Source organism: Polypterus senegalus, chromosome 12 (assembly GCF_016835505.1).
Source record: "Polypterus senegalus isolate Bchr_013 chromosome 12, ASM1683550v1, whole genome shotgun sequence".
In the NCBI taxonomy this organism is placed as follows: domain Eukaryota; kingdom Metazoa; phylum Chordata; class Cladistia; order Polypteriformes; family Polypteridae; genus Polypterus; species Polypterus senegalus.
Genome location: NC_053165.1, coordinates 121,767,304 through 121,787,612, shown reverse-complemented (window position 1 = coordinate 121,787,612; position 20,309 = coordinate 121,767,304). Strand labels below are relative to the sequence as shown.

General features: G+C 38.8%; 1 protein-coding gene across 2 annotated transcripts in view; it reads right to left on the bottom strand.

The window, feature by feature from the left end:
* Positions 1 to 438: 438 nt before the first annotated feature.
* The window catches only part of znf710a (zinc finger protein 710a), a 131,004-nt gene continuing 111,133 nt past the window's right edge, over positions 439 to 20,309 (bottom strand). For both annotated transcript variants that reach the window (XM_039773338.1, XM_039773337.1), the window contains exons 2-5: positions 9,491 to 11,004; positions 3,165 to 3,356; positions 1,760 to 1,934; positions 439 to 1,543 (exon numbers count right to left, since the gene is read on the bottom strand). In XM_039773338.1, the coding sequence (XP_039629272.1) occupies positions 1,338 to 1,543; positions 1,760 to 1,934; positions 3,165 to 3,356; positions 9,491 to 10,963 (2,046 nt within the window). In that variant the 5' untranslated portion in view covers positions 10,964 to 11,004 and the 3' untranslated portion in view covers positions 439 to 1,337. The remainder of the gene's footprint in view (positions 1,544 to 1,759; positions 1,935 to 3,164; positions 3,357 to 9,490; positions 11,005 to 20,309) is intronic.

The window sequence follows — 20,309 nt, the reverse complement described above, 5'->3', positions numbered from 1 at the left end:
GCCTTTCACATTTAAGGAAACAAACAACTGATGACCAGGAACGTATTGTGTAAGGGGTTGAATTCAAGTATTTTACAAGATGAATAATTTTATGTCATCAAAATGATTAATTTCAAACTACCAAATTAGACGTAAATGTTAAAAAGGATCACAAAAGAAAAGCCAAAAAAAAAAAAAATACAGCAAATCATATTTCTCATGGGGTCTCAACCATGCCCTAGCCTACACCTCCATCTCCTCTGGGACTTGTGCTCCAGCATCTGTATATATATGTGTGTGTATATATATATATGTGTATATATATGTATGTATATATATATATACACACATATATATACACATACATACATAATATATATATATATTATTTATTATATTATATATTATATTATTTATATATATATATATATATATATATATATATATATATAAACACGCATCACGACTACTGTTGGCACCAGTTGGGCACTTAGATCTGAAACCAAATGTCAATGTTGTCAAAATGGAAGGCTTTGTAATATCATACGCAGTTTGAGACAACATGGCTGGAACACAAGCAGAAGACAAAAAAGCAAGGCTGGAGATGCCTTTAAAATGACAAAAAAATAAAAAAATACACAGATAATCATTCACATTCATCGCTAGTTTCAATTAAGCGGCATTGTGAATAAAAAAAGAATAAATAATCACCATTTGATGTCCGAGTCTCTCAGGCGGCTTAACCTCCAACCTTGTGGCCTGTGGCTTGGCCCCATATTAATGCTCACAGTCCACTCACTATCTGCAGTGTACAAGACCTGAGACCCCCCCACCAAACAAAAAATATTGACAGACGATGAATCCAACCTCTCTTAGTTTACAGCAGTCAGTAGCTAGGCCATCTGCATCTAGCTCTGCTCTTCTCTTTTAAGTTTTGAAGAAATTAAAAAAAAAATAATATAATAAAAGTAATTTCACATCCATGTGCAGTGCCTTGCAATCATTCAATAAAGCTAATTTCTAGGCTGTCTGGCCTTACCCAGTACTAACAAAATGACTGTATGAGCAACCTGTTCGTAAGTCTTAAAAAAAAAAAAACTATATATACCACAGTAAGTAGAGAATTCAGGTTAGTTTTCAACAGCAAGAGGAGTCGTATGAGTCAGGGGCAGGTGTGCACCTGCCATCCCCTCTTACCCAACATGAAAAACAAGCAGCCTCCTTTCCTTAACTCACGCCAAGTATTCTCTGTAGTGCCCAGTCATTCGATATGCTCTCCTAGATCTCTGCAACTCAAAATCTTCAGTTGCGCCGTTGACAATGGCCTTCATTTGCATCATGACAAACCACAGCCATTATCATACAATGGGATACTGGTCAGCATTCTTGCCAAAACCATAATATCCAATTTCTTTTAGGGCTTCATCAGAGAGTTTGGAAATGTCTGCTGCACGGTTGTCCTCTGGTGTCTCGCTTTCAGTGTAGTCATAGGAGCTGTCCTCCTCGAAGTCTTCCTGACCTTCCATTTCTTGGTGCTCAGAGCTGCTCGTGTCCATAAGATTATCTACATTTTAAAACAAGGAGGGAAGGGGGAGAGAGAGAGGAGCATGGTATTTAATGGAGGTTCAGTTCCCAGTTCTATCACTAGGATGTGTAACTTGCGCCAGGGTCCCTGGAGGACAATGCAGCAGTGTTGAAGTTTACAGAGGTTGAGTGTGGACAGATTTTTTTTTTAACTTTCTCTGTACAGCTGCAGGTGGTCAGCTGTAATAAAATTCACCTTGCCCATCCAGGGAGAGGTCCACGATTCCATGCTTGACCTTCATATGTCGACTGAGATTCCCTTTTAAGTTGAATTTGCTGGAACAGTATGGGCACTTGAATGGTTTGCTCCCAGCATGGAGATGCATGTGGCCAAGGAGGTTATACATTCGGTTGAAGGATTTCCCACAGACCTGTCAAAAGAAAGAAAACAGAAAATTGGCAGAGTACAAAAATGTTAATAAACTTGAGAAATGAATTTCCTGGCAAGGAATAAATTAAAGAATTAATAGAAATCAGTCACAACAAAGAAAAAAAATTCCTCAATCCAGTTTCTGACACTTATTTGGGTTTGGGTAGTGGGGATAGCAGTCTTAGCAAAGATGCCCAGATGTAAATTTTTCTTAGCACCTCCACCAACTCATCTAGGAGGATACCAAGGCATTCCCAGGCCAGATGAGACATATAATCATCTCCAGTAAGCCCTGGTTTTCCCCGAAACACTTCACTAGGAAAGACAAGATTCATCCTAATCAAAAGACCAAACCACCTCTACTGGCTCCCTTTCAATGCAGAAGAGCACCAGCTCTATTCAGACTCCACCTGAATGTGTTCACTCCTCACTTCTGCCACTTGTATCCACAATCTAGTTCTTTTGGTCACTACTTAGCTTATGACAAATGGTGAGGACAGGAACGTACATTGATGGGTAAATCAAGAGCTTTACCTTTCAGCTCGGCTCTCGCTTCACCTTGACCATTGCAGACGTGGGTCCAATTCTCCTGTTGATCTCCATCTTCCTTCTTCCCTCAATCATCAACAAGTACCTGGGGATCAGTTTGCAAGGGCACTTGCCTCCGACAGCAGCTCGAACAACAATGCACCTGATCCTTGTGATTCCTCCTGCAGGTGGTCAGCCCACTGGAGAACAGCCAGGCACTCATTGACAAGCTCCTCCCCAGGACTATCGTCAGAACAGGGTGAGGTTACTGGGTCCTTCGTAAATTTTTCACAAAGGCTGACTGAACTGCACTTAGTCTAGTCCCTCATCTAGGATCAATTTTTCTTTGGTGACTAGACCAGAGGTGACTGCCCCAAAAACCTTAACTTCTAGGTTTATTTAGACACACAAATCCCTCCACAATATTAATAGAAGTTTCTATTCTATAACACACTTTCATCCAGATCACGGTTGTAGAGGTATTGAGCTCAGCCTTCCAGGACTGGATGCAGCACCAGTCCAGTCACCGGGCCACCTCATGCATACACAACTGAAATTGACAACTGACAAATGCCCCAACTGGTACATTTTTGCTGGATGAGGGAAGAAACCAAGAATATGCAACAACTAAGCACAGTATTTGAGCCCTGCCACCATGGCTGTAAGGGACAAGCTCCACAGACGTTATGAAATTACAGCTTACCTTGCACTTGAATGGCTTCACAGGCAGGTGTACAATCATATGAGTCTTGAGTGTTTGCTTCTGAACAAAGGTCTTAAAGCAGACATGACACTGGTAGGGACGCACACTGGCATGGATCAGCATGTGTCTCTTCAGGTTCGCAGACAGTGTGAACTCCCTTGAGCACACGTCACATTTGAACTCCTTCACTCCCTGGAGTGACAAACATGGAGGGAAGAGATCAAGATGAGAATTGATGTGCTTATTAGTATCCTCACAAAGACAACCCCTTCAATCTAAAACCAGGAGGTCCTTTCATATGATCTGTTTACAAAGTCTATAAAGAACAAACTATTAACAACAACATCAATTCTTTTAGTAAAACAGATAACATTTTACAGTGAAACGGACTATGGTGGGCATTCAACAACTTCAACCTAACTGCTGGAAGCCCACACCAAAGATGGGCAGGTAGTATTTGAAAATGAAAATTAACTTAGTGAGGGTTCATTTGCTGCAGTGGGCTGGCACCCTGCCCGGGGTTTGTTTCCTGCCTTGCACCCTGTGTTGGCTCCCCGTGACCCTGTAGTTAGGATATAGCAGGTTGGATAACGGATGGATGGGTTCATCTGAACATTTTGCAGCAAAAGGGGCAGTGATATGCAGGGAACATCTTTCAGAAAGGACTTCAAGTGTCAGGCAGTGCATACAATCAAAAGCACTAACTGTCGCCAACTCTGAGATAGTTTGAAGAATGCAAAGCAGGTGCTAATGATCTTTGAGAATTCAAACACTTTCACACTACATAAAAAAACCCAAGGATCCTTATAGGGAAGCAAAACGTCAAAACTAAAGAGCACCTGCAAAATACAACATACGTCCTAAATTCCCTTCACAATGCTACTGAAGTTGAGTACAGCAGTGTTACTGGCTCACAAAGGATCAAGTCACCAGCTCTCTGCAGTTCTCCATTTTAAATTTCTCTGAAAATGGTGAGAATACCAGTGAAGCTGAGAATTTAGCAACCTAAATAAGGGCATCTTCAGCAAGTCTGTGATAAGAAAGAGTTGTAGTAATGCATCAAGACACAAGAGGGCACAGCTGGCCCACAGAGGAACTGGAAAGCTGGAAGAGCAGAAAAAAATTGGATCTGGAGGAAGTGAGCCAGCCATTCCAACACCCTTACTGCTAAACATCCACAAGCCATATCTCATAAACCAAAATCTGTTGAAGACTCAACAGAGCAGAGCAGCCACTGTCGAGAATGTCAAAAGTACGTCTAGAATTGCAATAAATGCAGGTGAAAAGTTAAATCCTTCAGCCAAATGCGCATAAGGGTGAAACCAACGTATTTTACGCAACACTTACACACAGATGTCCAATGGTCAGAAAATTAGTATCCAGTCACAAGTAAGAATTTTTCAACTGCTATGTCAAAAAATCCCTAAATAAATTAATAAAGGCAAAGCTAACTCTTTTTTGGATTAAGGAGTCAAAAGCTTATGTACAAGTAAAGGCCAAGACTTCAATACAAATTTATTTTTAGAAACAATTTCAGGAGCTAAAATTCCATTTGATTCCCAAAAACAGCTAATACTGGCCTCACTTGTACTTGCTTGCAAGTCAGGAATGGATTGAATGTAACTTTAATTCTAGGTTTCAGTACCAACGGTGGCTTAAACTTTTCTCATAATGGTACTAGAATGGTTAAATTTAATAATGACTCCTGAATCATATGTCTAGCAGTCTTCCAAAACAAAAACTTTAAATTCTATGGTGACTTTTACTGCTTTAGTGGAGCCATTAGTCAGGGCTTAGAATGGGTGATGGTATACAGACTATAAAATTCCCCTGCAGCAAATTTATTTTATTTGGATATCATGGCAAAAACACAGCTAGATCATTAATCAATTCAGTTGGAAATAAGTGGTGATGAACATCCAATAAATGATAATGGAGGCAACGTTAAATATCAATAAATACATATTGTAATAGTCAATGGCACACTGGCAACCATAGTGCTAAGTTTCACATGGTCAGCTTTATTTTCGCCCAAATACTCAAATACAGCACATAAGCTAACATTTTCAAACCAGTTCTGTGCAGTTCAGAAACATGGGAAGGGACAACCTTTCAAGGTAGCAAGGCAGGAACCAATCATTGATGCGGCACCAGTCCATCATAGAGCCCACTCAGCCTTTCACAGATCCAGCTCAGGGTTGCCCTACAATCCCAACATACCCATCTTTGGGACATTAAGAAAAACCACAGTACACGTTGAAGAGAAGAAAAAAAAAAAAAAAATCCAGACAACAACTCGATGAGATTCAAAGCCAAGGTGCTCAAAGCAGCAGTACTAACCACCACACCGCCATGCCATGCATATTAATAGGACGTTTACCCAAGCCCAAAAATAAAAATACATCAAGTAAATTTATTGTTGAGCTTGGGTAAACATCCTATGTTTTTAGTTTATCATATGGCTTAAGTACAGATAAATTCAACTCATTTATGCAACATGTCTGATGCTTCAGGGCCCATCATTACATCAGTGAGTTCTCCAGGTTCAAGAGAAGAATTAAATTCAGTTCTAAATATAATGTGCCACATGCTCTGTCCTTACTTTACTTTTTAAGTTAGGCTATCACACAACTGATACAAGTTGACTACAAAACAAATTACACTAGATTGTGAAGAAATGCAGGAAGGAAAGAATAAATACCACAGGACCTCCAACATCATGTTTCTGATCAGAATGGTCTTCTATGGCGAACTGAAAAGTTTTTTCAGAGATGCAAATCAACTAGTCAAATCTGTTATAATTCAAGATTTACTTTGCAGAGAATAAATACTACTGTAGCTTGATATAAATGTTGGTAAATCTACCCATATGCAATGCGTAGACTCAAATTTAACAACAGTCATGGCTATAAATACCCAGAGAGAGTACAAAATGAGTACAACCTATATTTACAGCCAAATCATTAGAATGTAAACTCAAGCACTCTGCTCACCATATGTAAATTTTACCTTTGTGTCGAATATTAGCTTAAAACATAATCGATGGACAGACTATGTGGCCTAATGACTAATGTGACTCAACAATACTAACTCAATCTCTGACACTGCTCCAATTACAGAAATGTAGGATACAAACAGTGTTTCCACTTGATCTGTAAATTAACTAGCACATATTTTCTCTATAGGATGGCACTATACAAAATGACCATGTCCTTTTCAAGCTAATAGGAATGATATGAAGACTCCTTTCCAAGGTGTCAAAGGTTTGTCTGTATTGCTCTAATACTTATTGTATCTCTCTATTACGATAAAAAAATCTTGAGACACAAGACTTTTTATCCTGCGACGAGATGTGCCCTTTTAAAGAGAGACACTTTCAAGTCTTGCGAGACAAGTCTTTATGCCAAGAGATTTAGCCACACCCGGAGCCAGAAATGAAAGACAGAGAGTAGATGACAAAGTAAAATGTCGTAAAGAATATGTGCCCGATACACATGAAGAGCAGGTTAGAAATAATGGAAGTAAGAAAATTCGAGAGTCTCGAAAAATGATAGTAAAGACTACATTAGCGCAAACAAATGGAAATTATTACTCAGTGAAATAACGGAACAGCAAAAAGAGATCGAATAAATTGTTCAGATTTAAACTTTAAGTCGGAGACTTGTAGATTATCTAATTCACGTTGCCATCAGGGAAAAGTAGTGTTTCTTCACAATGAAGATGCGTATCCGCGAGAATTAAAAGATTAGTTGTTTAGTGAAACTGAAATCCCGCAAGCGAAAATTTCAAGCCCCGCGAGACAAGACTATGCAAAGAGATTTGGAAAAGTCCTGCCCACATCTAAAACACTGACAACCACGCACATGGTTCAATCGTTTCTAATTTGTGTGAAGACTATTGTCACACACAGTTTGTGTAGAGAGAAAGAAAACGGTATTCACTCACGGGCAGTTATACATTGCGTTGTCACAATGTAATTCCAAACATGGAATCAAAATTTAATGAAATATTGACAAAAAGGTAAAAGCAAAAAGAGATTGAATAGGTCATATGATAGAAGTATGTAGATATTGGTTGCCTTAAAACTTTAAGTTGGAGACTTGTAGATTGTCTAATTCATGTTGCCATCAGGGAAAAGTGGTGTTTCTTCCCAATGAAGAGGCCTATCCGGGAGAATTAAAAGATTTGTTGTTTGCGAGCAGCAGCGCAGGCAGGGAGGGTTGGGGAGCGAAGTGAGCAGGGGTAAATCCCCCTAGTTTAATTAAAGGATTAGCAAGTGAGGAGATACAGATACATATCTGGTACTTTTGCTTCTTATAAGGCTTGACATGCCAATTTTAATCTAAATGGGGATGCCTTCTATGTGGAGTTTTCAAGCCTCAGTTCTATTTGTGACAAGTAAAATGGGATTTTGACTTGAGTTCACTATCAGCAAATTTAATAATAGCAGAATAAAATACAAAATGGTATAAACAGCAACAATAATTTGGAATTGTAAGAAGTACAGCGATACTATATACATGCAGTACTACCATGGCATCCATTCAATTATTGAGTCAAATTCTGAGTTGTGAGAGAGCCAATCTCTATACGACAGACTGCAGAGTAGAAACCAACTCAGAAGCATCCACAATAGGCACAGTCACAATATGACATACATAAACAGTAATGTAATAACGTGCAAAAACAGATATCCTCATTTGATAAACAACTCTAGATGTCTACTTTATAAAATTATTATTGTCACGTGTATAGAGTACTGTGAAATCCCTGTTGCACGTGCTAATCAACATGCAACACAGCCACTCTCTGGTGCCAGAATTAGTGAGAGTAATTACCTTACTATGAAGTTTCTGTTTCTAATTCATGAAAATCTCAGAACACATTTATCATTAACGGACAAATAGAATAAGGAAATTTGTATTATAAATAGCATGGTGTACTTCTCTTGCGATGCCCACACTCTACCCATAGCCAATTATTTCACAATTCTGAATCATGCTTTAAAATGTGATGATTACATTTTATCATATACACTAGCTGGTGAATCTTAAGGGGTATTACTGTATGTATTTGTTTATACACATATACAGTACATGGTTTAGACTTTGAGCTATAATTTTATTCATATTTTACAAATCAAGACAAAACATGTATCAACTACAGCAATGTCAACACAAGTTCAAAATAAAATAGTCCTTTAGAACAGGGGTCACAAGCTCTACTCCTGAAAGACCACCGTGGCTGCAAGTTTTCATTCTAACCCTTTTCTTAATGTGTGACCTGTTTTTGCTGCTAATTAACTTCTTAATTGACTTGCTCTTGAAGACTCAGGCCCTTTAATTGTTTCTTTTTCCTTAATTAGCATCCAAACAATAATGAGATACAAAATGAGCCAAAACAACTGGGGTCCGTCATACAGTATCTGAAAAGAAAGAAAGATGAACGTCTCAGGAATGTTGATCTGCTCAGGCCATCAAAACATTTTACCAGTGCTCTTAAAAAAGAGAAAATCAACAACTTTAGAAATGTTCGCTATTGCACAATGAGACCAGCAACAAACCATGGAATTAAAGAACGTGTGAATGAACGACAAGACTCGGTGCCTAATTAAGCAACTGGTTGGAGTTTGAGGCCCTGACTTGGTTGGTCTTCTGTTGGCCCGCTCACTTCACATTTCATTTATGTTTGGCTGCCATTTAAGTAAAGTAATGAAGCAATTCGGAGGGAATGATGAAGAAATTCAGGGGAACAAATCTTAAAAAAGCAATTCAATTAAAATGAATTCATAAGAAGTTAATTAGCAGCACAAACAGGGCACTCATTAAAAAAGGGTTAGAATGAAAACCTGCAGCCAAAGTGGTCCTCTAGTATTGGAGCTGGCGACCCCTGCTTTAGATAAAAAGCACACATAAATCTGGAGAATCGTTTTAAAAGTTAATACAGCACAGCCATTCTTCTCAGATGACAGTGGCTCTGTAGTCTTAGATGAGAGCTTTTTTGTATCTGTGGTACACTAACATGCTCACCACTGGTTAGGGCAAACAGAGTAAAGTAACAGCATTTTCCAAGATGGGTAAGCAAAAGAGAACCTGGATGTCATTATGGGTTTTTGGGCGGGGGGTGGGGGGGTCGGCTGGAGAGAGAGAGAGAGAGAGAGAGAGAGAGAGAGAGAGAGACCGAGACCATGAAACCATAAAGTCACAGCTCATTAAAATTCAACAGGAGCCTCTCTGGTTTTCAGCAGTATGTATAAATACCAAAGTTCAGAATATAAAAATAGAAAAACAATGACAAAATATAAGCACTAAACAGAGCATACTGACCTTGTGGGTGAGTGAGTGCTGCTTCAGGTGGTGTATCTGTGCAAACTCCATCCCACACTCTGAACAAACAAAGGGGCGTATGTTCTGGTGCTTCATGAGGTGTGTCTGCAGCTGGCTACGGTAATGAAAGGTCTTATTGCACTCGTGACACTGGTAAGTAGTTGGACCCTGGTGTGATGTCAAGTGCCGTTTGAGCTGGCTGAGCGCAGGGAAGTCAAGGCCACATTCCACACATACATGGCAGCGCCCATTCTCATGCTTTGTCTCGTGGGCTTTCAGTTCACTAGGGTAGGCAAAGCCTCTGCCACAAAAGCGACAGCTGTAGGGCTTGATGTCAGTGTGCTGCAGCATGTGTCTTTTGAGGTGGCTGGTCTGTGTGAAGGCCTTGTTGCAAACATCACATTTGTGCGGGCGAGTGCCCTGGTGAGTTAACAGATGTGTTTGCAGATGGCTAGGCTGTTTAAAGAGCTTACCACACCGTGGGCACTCATGGGGCTTAATGCCACTGTGTCCCAGGATGTGTGTTACCAAGTTGTACTTGGAAGTGTAGGACTTTTCACACATGCGACACTTCCAGCGTTTTAGGCCCTCCCCCATGTCCACACAGTATGACTCGTCAATCTGTACATTAATGTCCAGCCGGTCAATTTGTGCTCGTCGCCCTTGCTGTAGGCTTCCATCATTATCCGTCTGCTCCTGCCAGCTGATGTTCTGGCTGTTCTCATCAAACTCCCCTATCCCATGACCAACTGCCTCTCCAGACTCATAATCAACTTCACTAGGCTCAAAATACTGGCTCATGATGGGGCTGCCCTCCCCTTCATCACTTGGTTTGGAGAGGCCTTCATCCTCATCCTCTTCATCCTCATCATCCTCAACCCCCTGAGGTTCACTTTTATGGATCTCATTCTCTGTGCAGCTAGAGTTGTTGTGCTCCACATGTTCAATTTTGAGATTAGAATTTGAAAGTCTTTGGTGCGATTTATGTTGTAACCTGCCCAGATCGATCATCTTTACTCTGTTCCCACCACTAGAGATGGCTATATCCTGCATACAGTCAACATCTTTGAAAGTCTCCTGCTTTGTCTGCAGCATTGCCATGCTGTCTAGGTCTTCACACTCAGATTCCATCTTCTTTCGTCTACCTTTTCCTTTGGGACCAGTCCGTGAGGAATGCCTTAGTTTTGTATCTTCTGACTTGTCAGGGAGGGCATTGCTGGCTTGGTCTTCCTCATCCTGAGGATCAGGCAGGTAATCACCATTTGCACCAATGAGCTGATCACTGTAAGAATAATCCATTTCATCTGTCTGAGGAAAGAGAGATACCTTGGCCTCCCCCGTGTAGAAGCCATTGGGTGCAATGGTAGCCCCGAACACCTGGTTTTGAGAAATGAGACCTAGAACAGCAGCTTGTGCTAAAGAAAGCACCACCACAGGGTCCGTCTGAACACCGGTATCCATGTAATGCTCCATGTTTGTGTGAGAACATCTAGTCAATCAGCTGCGTCCTCTCTCTATAAAACAGAACAAAACAATTAAATCCAAAGTAAAATAATATGCAACTGAAGAACTCTGTTGCACTTTTTGCTTTGAACTTTTGAGAAGAAACAGCAGTTTATTACAAATTCATATTTAATATATTTAGACTCCTGACAGGAACACTGACACTGACTGATAAAACACAACTAAAATGACAAGAGTGAAAGACAACTTACAATTAATAACAAGTTTTCAAAATGTGATCACAATAACGTTACTTTCTGTTAAAACAGGAAAACAGATTACCTCTCTTAGGTGTGGCCTCTTTCTTGTATGGAATTCTCCATACTTCCTACATCATGTCATCTACTGTATATGTTCTATACAACTGATTGAGTGTGTTCTGAGAGTCAGGTGATGAGTCTTCTTTCACAAGTGACTTAGCTCATCTTTCTTTCTCCATAAAGAATGCTGTGTTTGGTTGGTGTGGCTGGGGTAGAGTATAAGCATTCACCATACATCTAGTAAAATGTTTCATTTTCTCTGAGTGTGATAATACTTCAGGTATATGAATGGTGTCTTGTAGAAATTTTGAGAAGTATCAGTTTAACATACAGTGATACACTGATATTCCAAAGTGAACTTTTTAAAAAGGCATAGTCCCATTATATCTAGTATAGAACTAACAAAGCTTTGCACAACAAGAATTTCATGCACATAGTCATCCTGAGCAGCTTGCCATAACTGATGGAAGCAGGAATTCAGAAAGCACAAAGGAAGAATGTCTGGTTGTCAGTGTGTAATATGAAGCTCAAGTGCAATCGGGTAATACAGCAGGACTAATGATCGAAACACTAGAGCAATACAAAACAAAGTTAAGAGTGGCCGAGTCTATGTCCTGACAGGACTTTACAAGGGCAGTTCATAGTTGAAAACCATACATTGTGGCTGAAATAAAACAATTCTATAGATAATTGCCAAAAATGTATTTCCTGTTACCTGGAAACGTTTGATTGCAGGTGTTGCAGTTCAATGTGGCAAAACCAAGTATTAAGTTTAGAAAGGCAATTATATTTTCACTTAAGTGATATAGGTGCTGGCAAACGTTTTTCCTTCAATAAATAAAAATACAATTTAAAAACTGCTTATTGAATTTACTCAGAGTCATCTTTTGTATTATATAAAATATGTTTGAAGATCAGAAATTGTTATAAATAAGCAAAAACATAGTAAATCAGGAATTGACAAATGCTTTAAAAAAAAAAAGATGTACTGTCATGAAAAAGTACGTTTTCAGGTACCAACTCCCTGAAGACCTCTTTAAGCAGTGTAAGAGCCATTTTCCTAGTTCTATAAAACTTATGAATATTTATTAGATGACAATGCATAATCTGTGGGAGGTTCCTAAAACCCCCATAAATAGAATTGTATTGATATATTCCTGCCATTTCTAACATATTTGACTAAAACAATAATCTTCAGTTAGTGACAGCCTTGCCTTGGGTAAGGTATGGAAGGCGTATGGATTTAAACCGTGCCTGGGCACATGCCTATGTGCCAGTGGGCTTATGGGCCTTTTGAGTGTGTGAAGTAAATATGTAAGAAAACAGCACTTAATTTATGTGCTGTGCTGTATCCTTAAAGCATACAGAAGAAGAAGCTAAAAATCTTTAAGTATATAGGAATTTAAGAATCTTTAAGAGCAGAAAAAGTAAAGAACTTTCAAGTACAGAAACAACTAAAGTTTCTCAAGAAAAGCCATGTTTAAGACACAAGTTTAAGATACATTTTTCCCTTTTTTTGCCTTTTATTTTACGCGTGTAACTATTTTTTCTTTTATTCTTGTGTGGATTATTTGCTTTTAACTTTCACTAAATAATTTTTAAACTTTTGGACTGAGAGATTTCTTGCAGCACGCGTTTTACCCGTGCTTGACCATACCTTATTTCGGCAGCTACACTAAAGTTTAAAACCTGCCTGAAGTTTTGAAACCAGCTTAAAGTTTAAAACGTGCTTAAGATTGAAACCAGCCTAAAGTTTAGAAAACAACCTAAGTGTAAAGTTTGAAAATTGCCTTGGATTATAAAAGAAAGCAAGCCTTCATTTTCTACGCCCGAGATCGGACTGCGACAAAAGAAATCAACATCAACTTGAAAAAGACTCAATAGGTACCTTTAATCTTTGTCTTTGGAGTTGGACATATTTGATAATTGCTAGTGCTCTTCGTGAGATTGTATACATTACGAAGGATTTTTAAGTACAGTGCCTTGTGGGATCATCATGGCGTTTGAATCCGGAAGCCAGAACGAACATCGGCATGGTGTGAGTGAAAGTCAATTGAATGACGTCACAAATGACAATCTCCAAGACGACGGAAAGTCGTTCAACTCGGCGACAACTAAACTTCAATCGGAAATGGATTACAAATATAAACAATTATCTGATATGACGAAGAGCATAACAGATTTACAAAAATGAATTTAACTGTGAATATATAAAAATAACCACTGAGAATTTGTTCTTCAACTTGAGATTGGAATATAAAAGGTTAAGCGACAAACTTTTATCCTACCAGAGCAACAAAGATATACGGAAAATGTTACAAAAAGACTTTAATGGTAAAATGGAAACCTTTTGCACTTTTTCGACAAATACAAGGAATGGGCTTTGGAAGTAGGCCAATATAAAAGCCTCAATCAACAGCCCGACTTTTCTGCTAAACAATTCAGAGATTACAAAAAGAAAGATGACATTTCCCCTGCAGTTAAAAACTCCCAAACCTCTACAAAAACTAAAAAAGTCGTACAAGTACAGTAACTACTTCAAATAGTGCCATCAGATCTCAAGAGGCAGCACATGCTGTGGTGTTGGCTAAAGCAGAGAACCAAAGAACCCAACAGGTTCTAGATATAGAAGAAATGCAATTAAAAGCCAAAAGAGAACATGAAGAAGCTCAACTGAAAGCTAACAGAGATCAATTGGGCTTTAGAGACAGCCATCGCAGAATCAGAAGCAAAACTGAGAGTTCTTAAAAGATGCAATCGAAGTTCAGATAAACCAAATTCTAATAATGTTCCTCAGAAACCGGATGTGAGAACCACAAAGCCACAAGAAGCAAGTATTTGTGACTTTCCACGTAACAACGGAAGTAAAAACAATTCTCAGCAATTGCTTTATGATAAGCGCTAAGATCAACAGAAAGAGCAACAGTATAAGACACAAGCGCCTCATGTGCCATACAATAAGATACCAATATTTGACAGCGATCCCTTGAAATATGTGAACTTTATAATAGCATTTGACCGAGCTATTGATGAGGCGATACAGAATCCGGGAGATAAGTTGGACTTTTTAGCACAGTTTACCAAAGGTTCACCTCACGAGATTGTTAAAAACTGTAAACACTTGTCACCATTAGGTTATCAAAGGGCCAGAATGAAGCCCGAAAGTCTTTATGGAAACCAGCTACAGAAAGCAGATGCATATATGAGAAAAGACAAAGGGTGGTCACAAACAAAGCTAAACGATGGAGAAGGTCAGAGCAATTATGCAAACTTTCCTGGCGGAGGTAAAAACATTATGCCCAACTTAACAAAGTGGACAACAATTTGAAAATAATGATAACCTTCCTACTAAAGTCTCCACACTCCCTCAAGACCTACTAGAACCGTGGCAATGCAAAGTTCAGAGTATTGAAAGTACGGAGAGCAGGCGAGCCCTTCTCGCCGATTCAGTTAACTTTCTGGACGAACAGACAACATCAGCTTTGGATCCCGCATACAGTTCAGCTCCACAAAGCCATACCTTCAAGAAGGAAAAGGACAAAACTGATCAAGACAAGTATCCTTTAAAAGGCATCCTGAGAGAAAGCAGCTTTGGTACAAACTTTTCTGCTACAGGCAAAAAAATGGATACAGACACCTCAATTAAAACGGCTGGATGTATAAGCGGTAAGCACCGTCTTTTTTGCAATGAAAATCACGATCATAATGAATGCAATGCAATTCAGAATCTAACTTATGAAAGTAAAATTGAATTTTTGAAATCTAAAGGCTTATGCTTTAGGTGCCTTAAACAAGAACATTTTAGTAAAGACTGTGAAGAAAAGATTAAATGCCAAATGTGCACTCAGTCACATCCAGTAATGCTGCACATGAATAAGGAAAAAGGCACTGACGATAAAGCCACACCTCCTAAAGAGGAGAACGTTATGTCGGAAGAGAAGAACATTTCTTCTGCCCATATTTCTGTTGAACAGCTAGAGACTTGTACTGATACCGGGGCCGGTAAAGAGTGTGTCTTAGCTGCGACTCCAGTTAAAGTTAAGTCTGAAACGAGTGTAAAATGTGTAGAAACGTTTGCTCTAAAAGACTCTGGCAGCTCAGCTACATTTTGCACTAAAAGTTTACAAAAGCAGTTAAATCTTTCTGGAAGAAAGTCTCACATCTACATTAGCACTGTAGAAAGAGACAAAGTAAACAGACAGAGATTAGTAAAGTGTACATTAACAGAGTTACAAGTCTGTGCGGTAGAAGAAGATAATTTTTTTTGATACACCAGAAGTGTACACACTGAACTCTGTACCAGTGAAAAGGGAGAACATCCCTATGCAAGAAAAATATGTCAAGAAATTGTCTAATCAAAAAGACGTGCATCTACCCCAGATAAATGCAGACCAAAGCAATAATATTGTAATTACAATTCTATTATTAATATTGTTGTTGTTAGGTACAAATGCCCGCAAAGTCATGGAACCATGGCACATCACACATAGTGAAGATGAAAGACTTTATGCTGTAAAAACATTCCGAGGGTGGATAGTTAATGGATTTATAAAGGGCTCAGACAAAGAAAGACTGCAAAGATGTTCAGTCAACATTGTGACAGTAATGGAGATAGAGCAAATGCTACTCCAACAATGCAATACAGACATTCCAGAGCACAGTTGTCAAGAGAAGGAGGACATTAAATTCATGCGCATAGCTTCAGATACTGCAAGGCAAATGGATGGACACTATTGCATTAATCTGCCTTTTAAAGATGAGACTCTTAAAGAGCCAAACAATCATTGTACTGCAGAACAACATGCTATTGGACTTAAAAGGAAACTTAAAAGTATCCAACATTCCTCGAGGATTATAAAATTTTCATGAGACATTTTAGACAAAGAATATACAGCACTGCATAATTTCTATGTTCAAGACTGTTTAAACTCAATTGCTACAGAAGAACAATCCATAAAATTGGCCAAAGAACTTCAAGTCCCAAGCTTAAAGGGAGGATTTTATCTTACAAAATGGATAAGTAATAGTAGAGCAGTCTTGCTGTCCATTCCTGAAGACGACAGGGCAATAGATCAAAAGACTTAGACTTAAGCCATGATTTGTTACCAGGTGAAAGGGACTTAGGTGTTCAATGGTGCACACAGACTGAGAGTTTCAAGTTTCAGGTAAAGCTGCAAGATAAGCCTGCTACAAGACGTGGTATTCTGTCAGTGGTCAGTCCAATATATGACCCACTTGGATTTTAGCACCAGTCACACTGCCTGCTAAGCTTATTCTAAGAGAACTGTGTAAACAGAAATATGCTTGGCATCAAGCAGTGGTAGCAGTCAAAATGGACAAAATGTTAGAACTACAGATTCCTCTGCAAGAATCAATCTTTTGGACTGAAAGCACTATGGTACTAAGGTACATCACAAATTAAAGTGCACGCTACAAAACTTTTGTTGCCAACAGAATCACAGTGATAAGAGAGCACTCACAACCCTCGTAATGGAGTTATGTCGCATCTTCACAAAATCCTCCGTACCAGGCATCAAGAGGATTGACAATAGAAAGCTTCATCAAAAGTAAGACTTGGATACAAAGCCCAAATTTCCTACCACAGCCAGAGCATAAATGGTCTAAGAGACCGGATGAAGTGGACCTGTCTACTAACGATGATCCGGAAATCAAAAGGTCTGTAGTAAACCTTATAAGTACAGAAGAAAAAGCTGAACCAGTAAAAAGACTTGTAGAGTGCTACTCAAAATGGTTCAATTTAAAGAAAGCTATACAGTAGCTTGGTTCCTTACATTCAAAGTACTACTACTACATCTGAAAGAAGAGAGGAAGTCAATTTAATATACGGTCAGTCAATCTGGACACGGCGCAGAGAAACAAAAGACATTAATCACAGAATATATGAAGGAATACAAATCAATAATAAGGCTAAAGCCACTGTTTCTAAATGACTTGTCTAAAGCAAAAGACAAACTTATTTGCCTTAGTCAACTACAAGCTTACCCAGAGGAGGTTAAAGCCTTGCACAAAAATCAGCTTGCAAAGAAAGGTAAAAATCAACAAACTGGACCCAGTCCTGCCAGAAGGATTATTGAGAGTTGGAGGAAGACTCAGCAAATCAGCTATGCCAGAAGAGGCAAACCACCCTGCAATCATTCAGAAGAATTCACATTTTCCTACTGTTATTATGCAACAAGTTCATAAAGAAATTGGACATTGTGGGCGTAATTATAAGATGCTACACCCTGAAACTCCTGGGTAAAGACAATGCCAGATGCAAAAGGGGCAGTTGGAAGAGTTTGTGTGCAGATCCAGACCAGCACACTGGACAGACTTGTGAACAAACTGTGCCTACTCCAGGAAGCAACAATGATTGAAATGACTACTTTTTCTTTTTGCATGCCTAATTTTAAGTATCTTAAGTTTAGTGCTTGTGTTCTTACAGTAGAGTTTAAGTTTAAAGTTTCTTAAGTTTAATGTTTGTATTTTTATAGTAGAATCTAAGTTTTAAGTTTCTGAAGTTTGGTTTTAGTTCAGTAAAGTAAAGTAAAAGCTCTTAGTAAGTAAAGTTAAAATATTTGATTTCTGCCCTAGCATTAACAATTAGAGGCCAGATATGCAAGAGCCATTTTCCCAGTTCTATAAAATTTCTGAATATTTATTAGATAACAATGCATAATCTGTGGGCGATTCCTATAACCCCCGTAAATAGAATTGTATTGGTATATTCCTGCCACTTCTAACAGCTTTGACTAAAACAATAATCTTGAGTTAGTGACAGCCTTGCCTTGAGTAAAGTATGAAAGGCACATGGTTTTAAACCGTGCCTGGGCACATGCCTATGTGCCAGTTGGCTTACAGGCCTTTTGAGTGTGTGAAGTAAATAAGTAAGAAAACAGCACTAAATTTATGTGCTGTGTTGTATGCTTAAAGCATACAGAAGAAGAAGCTAAGAATCTTTAAGTATATAGGAATTTAAGAATCTTTAAGTAGAGGAGAAAAAGTAAAAAACTTTCAAGTACAGAAACAACTAAAGTTTCTCAAGAAAAGCTAAGTTTAAGACAAGACACATTTTTCCCCCTTTTTTGCCTTTTATTCTATGTAACTATTTTTTCTTTTATTCTTGTGTGGATTATTTGCTTTTAACTTTCACTAAATAATTTTTAAACTTTTGGACTGATAGATTTCTTTCAGCGCGCATTTTACCCGTGCTTGACCAAACCTTATTTCAGCAGCTACAAGTAGTATGTCACCACACTAAAAGGCAGTTCTTCTTGTGGGTGGAAACAAGCATGGCAGCCAGAAAGAATGAAGCCAGCACCTTTTAAGAGATGATGATTTAGTGACAGCATGAAGATTGTCAGTATGGCTGTGGAGGACTATGGTTTCCTGGAAAAATGGGTGACGGCAGGAGGCAATCACATAGCCTGTACTTTTCAAAATACTAAATGTTTGCTGACAAGTTGAAAGGCACCACCTTACCTGCATAATCTACACATTTAAAAGATACTACAGGCGCTCAATTTTTCAATCTTGTATTTTAAATTTGAAGTGGATGCCATTAATTCATTACTCTTATATTGATTATTTTAATCCAATCATGCAATTTACTTACTAAATAATTACATATGTGGTTGCATGGTGAAGTACTAATGCTGCCATCTCGCCAATGTGATGGCAAGAAGAAAACACTGACCTCTGGTGATGTGGTTGGCCCTTAAAGAATGTCTTCACACTGAAATTTCAGGAAATGTCAATGTCAATTTATTTATATAGCACATTTAAAACAACATAGGAATGCTGTGGCCAAAGTGCTTTACAATAAAAGAAAAAAACATACAATCATCATAAATAACAAATAGAAATAAAATAAATGAACATAAATAAAACAAATAATAAACAGAAGTCATACATAATCACAATGAGGGAACCTTACTGAAGGTCACAGAAAGCAAGTGATTAGAAATGAGTCTTTAATCTTGTTTTGAACAGTTCAATTGAAGACGACTCCTTTATGTAATGAGGTAAAGAGTTCCACAGGCGAGGAGCAGCTGCTCCAAAAGCCCTGTCCCCCTAAGGGCTTGTTTCTACTTCACGCTCAGAAAACGTATGGGCCCACATCATGGCTGCCACACATTCTCAGCGTTCATTTGATGCGTCCTCTGAGCAGGTCCTCAGAAATTAACACGATGCGAGTGCAACTTGCAGTCCCAGCAAAAAGACGGGGGGCGCAGTGTGCTAAAAGTTGGAATGTGAGTTCAGAGTCTCTACTATCTACATGTGACAGAAAGCTTTGCGGATCCTACGAGATCGGTGTGCACACTTCGATATTTGATGAATGGTTCGATGTGGTGAAGCAAAATGCCGACATACAGATGTATTTGTGGTGCTTTTATATTCAAGCGTCGCATATTCCCGATCGTAATGACACAATACATTTTAAAAGTCTCACATACCGTCTTCTGTGCAGTCTTTATTTTTTTTTTTGCAACTTCACAACAGCAACATAATGTACAGCACTGTATTTGAGCCACTGAGAAAAAAATTAAGGACTTGGTGAAAACGTGTATTTTGTGATTAAAGTGGAAATTTCAGGTTTTAATCTCGAAATGTCCACTTTAACCTAAATAGTTACTTTATCATTAAAGCAGACCATCGTAAACGTCATCCCAGTTTTTAATAGCTACGGCAAGCAGCAATAGAACACCACACTGTAGCAGTGCTACTATTAGTGAGAACTGCATCTCCCAGCAGTTCCTGCAGGGGCTGTTGGGGTCAAAGTAGTTTAAAAGGAGGGCAGGTGGCCAAAGGAAAAGGAGGTGTGCTTTAGTGTTGTATTTTGGTTCCGTTTAATTGGAAGGCTGCCTTCTGTTTTTTAAGCCGTAATTAGTTCTGTGTCCTGGATTTTATTCGTTGTTGGGGTCTGGACTGTCTTCTGTCTACCTGTGTCCTGAGGATTGATTATGGATTCATTGGTTTCTTAACCGTTACAGTGGTTGCCGGTAGGATTGCTTTTCATTCCCTTGCAGCGTGCAGATCTCTGGACACACTATCAT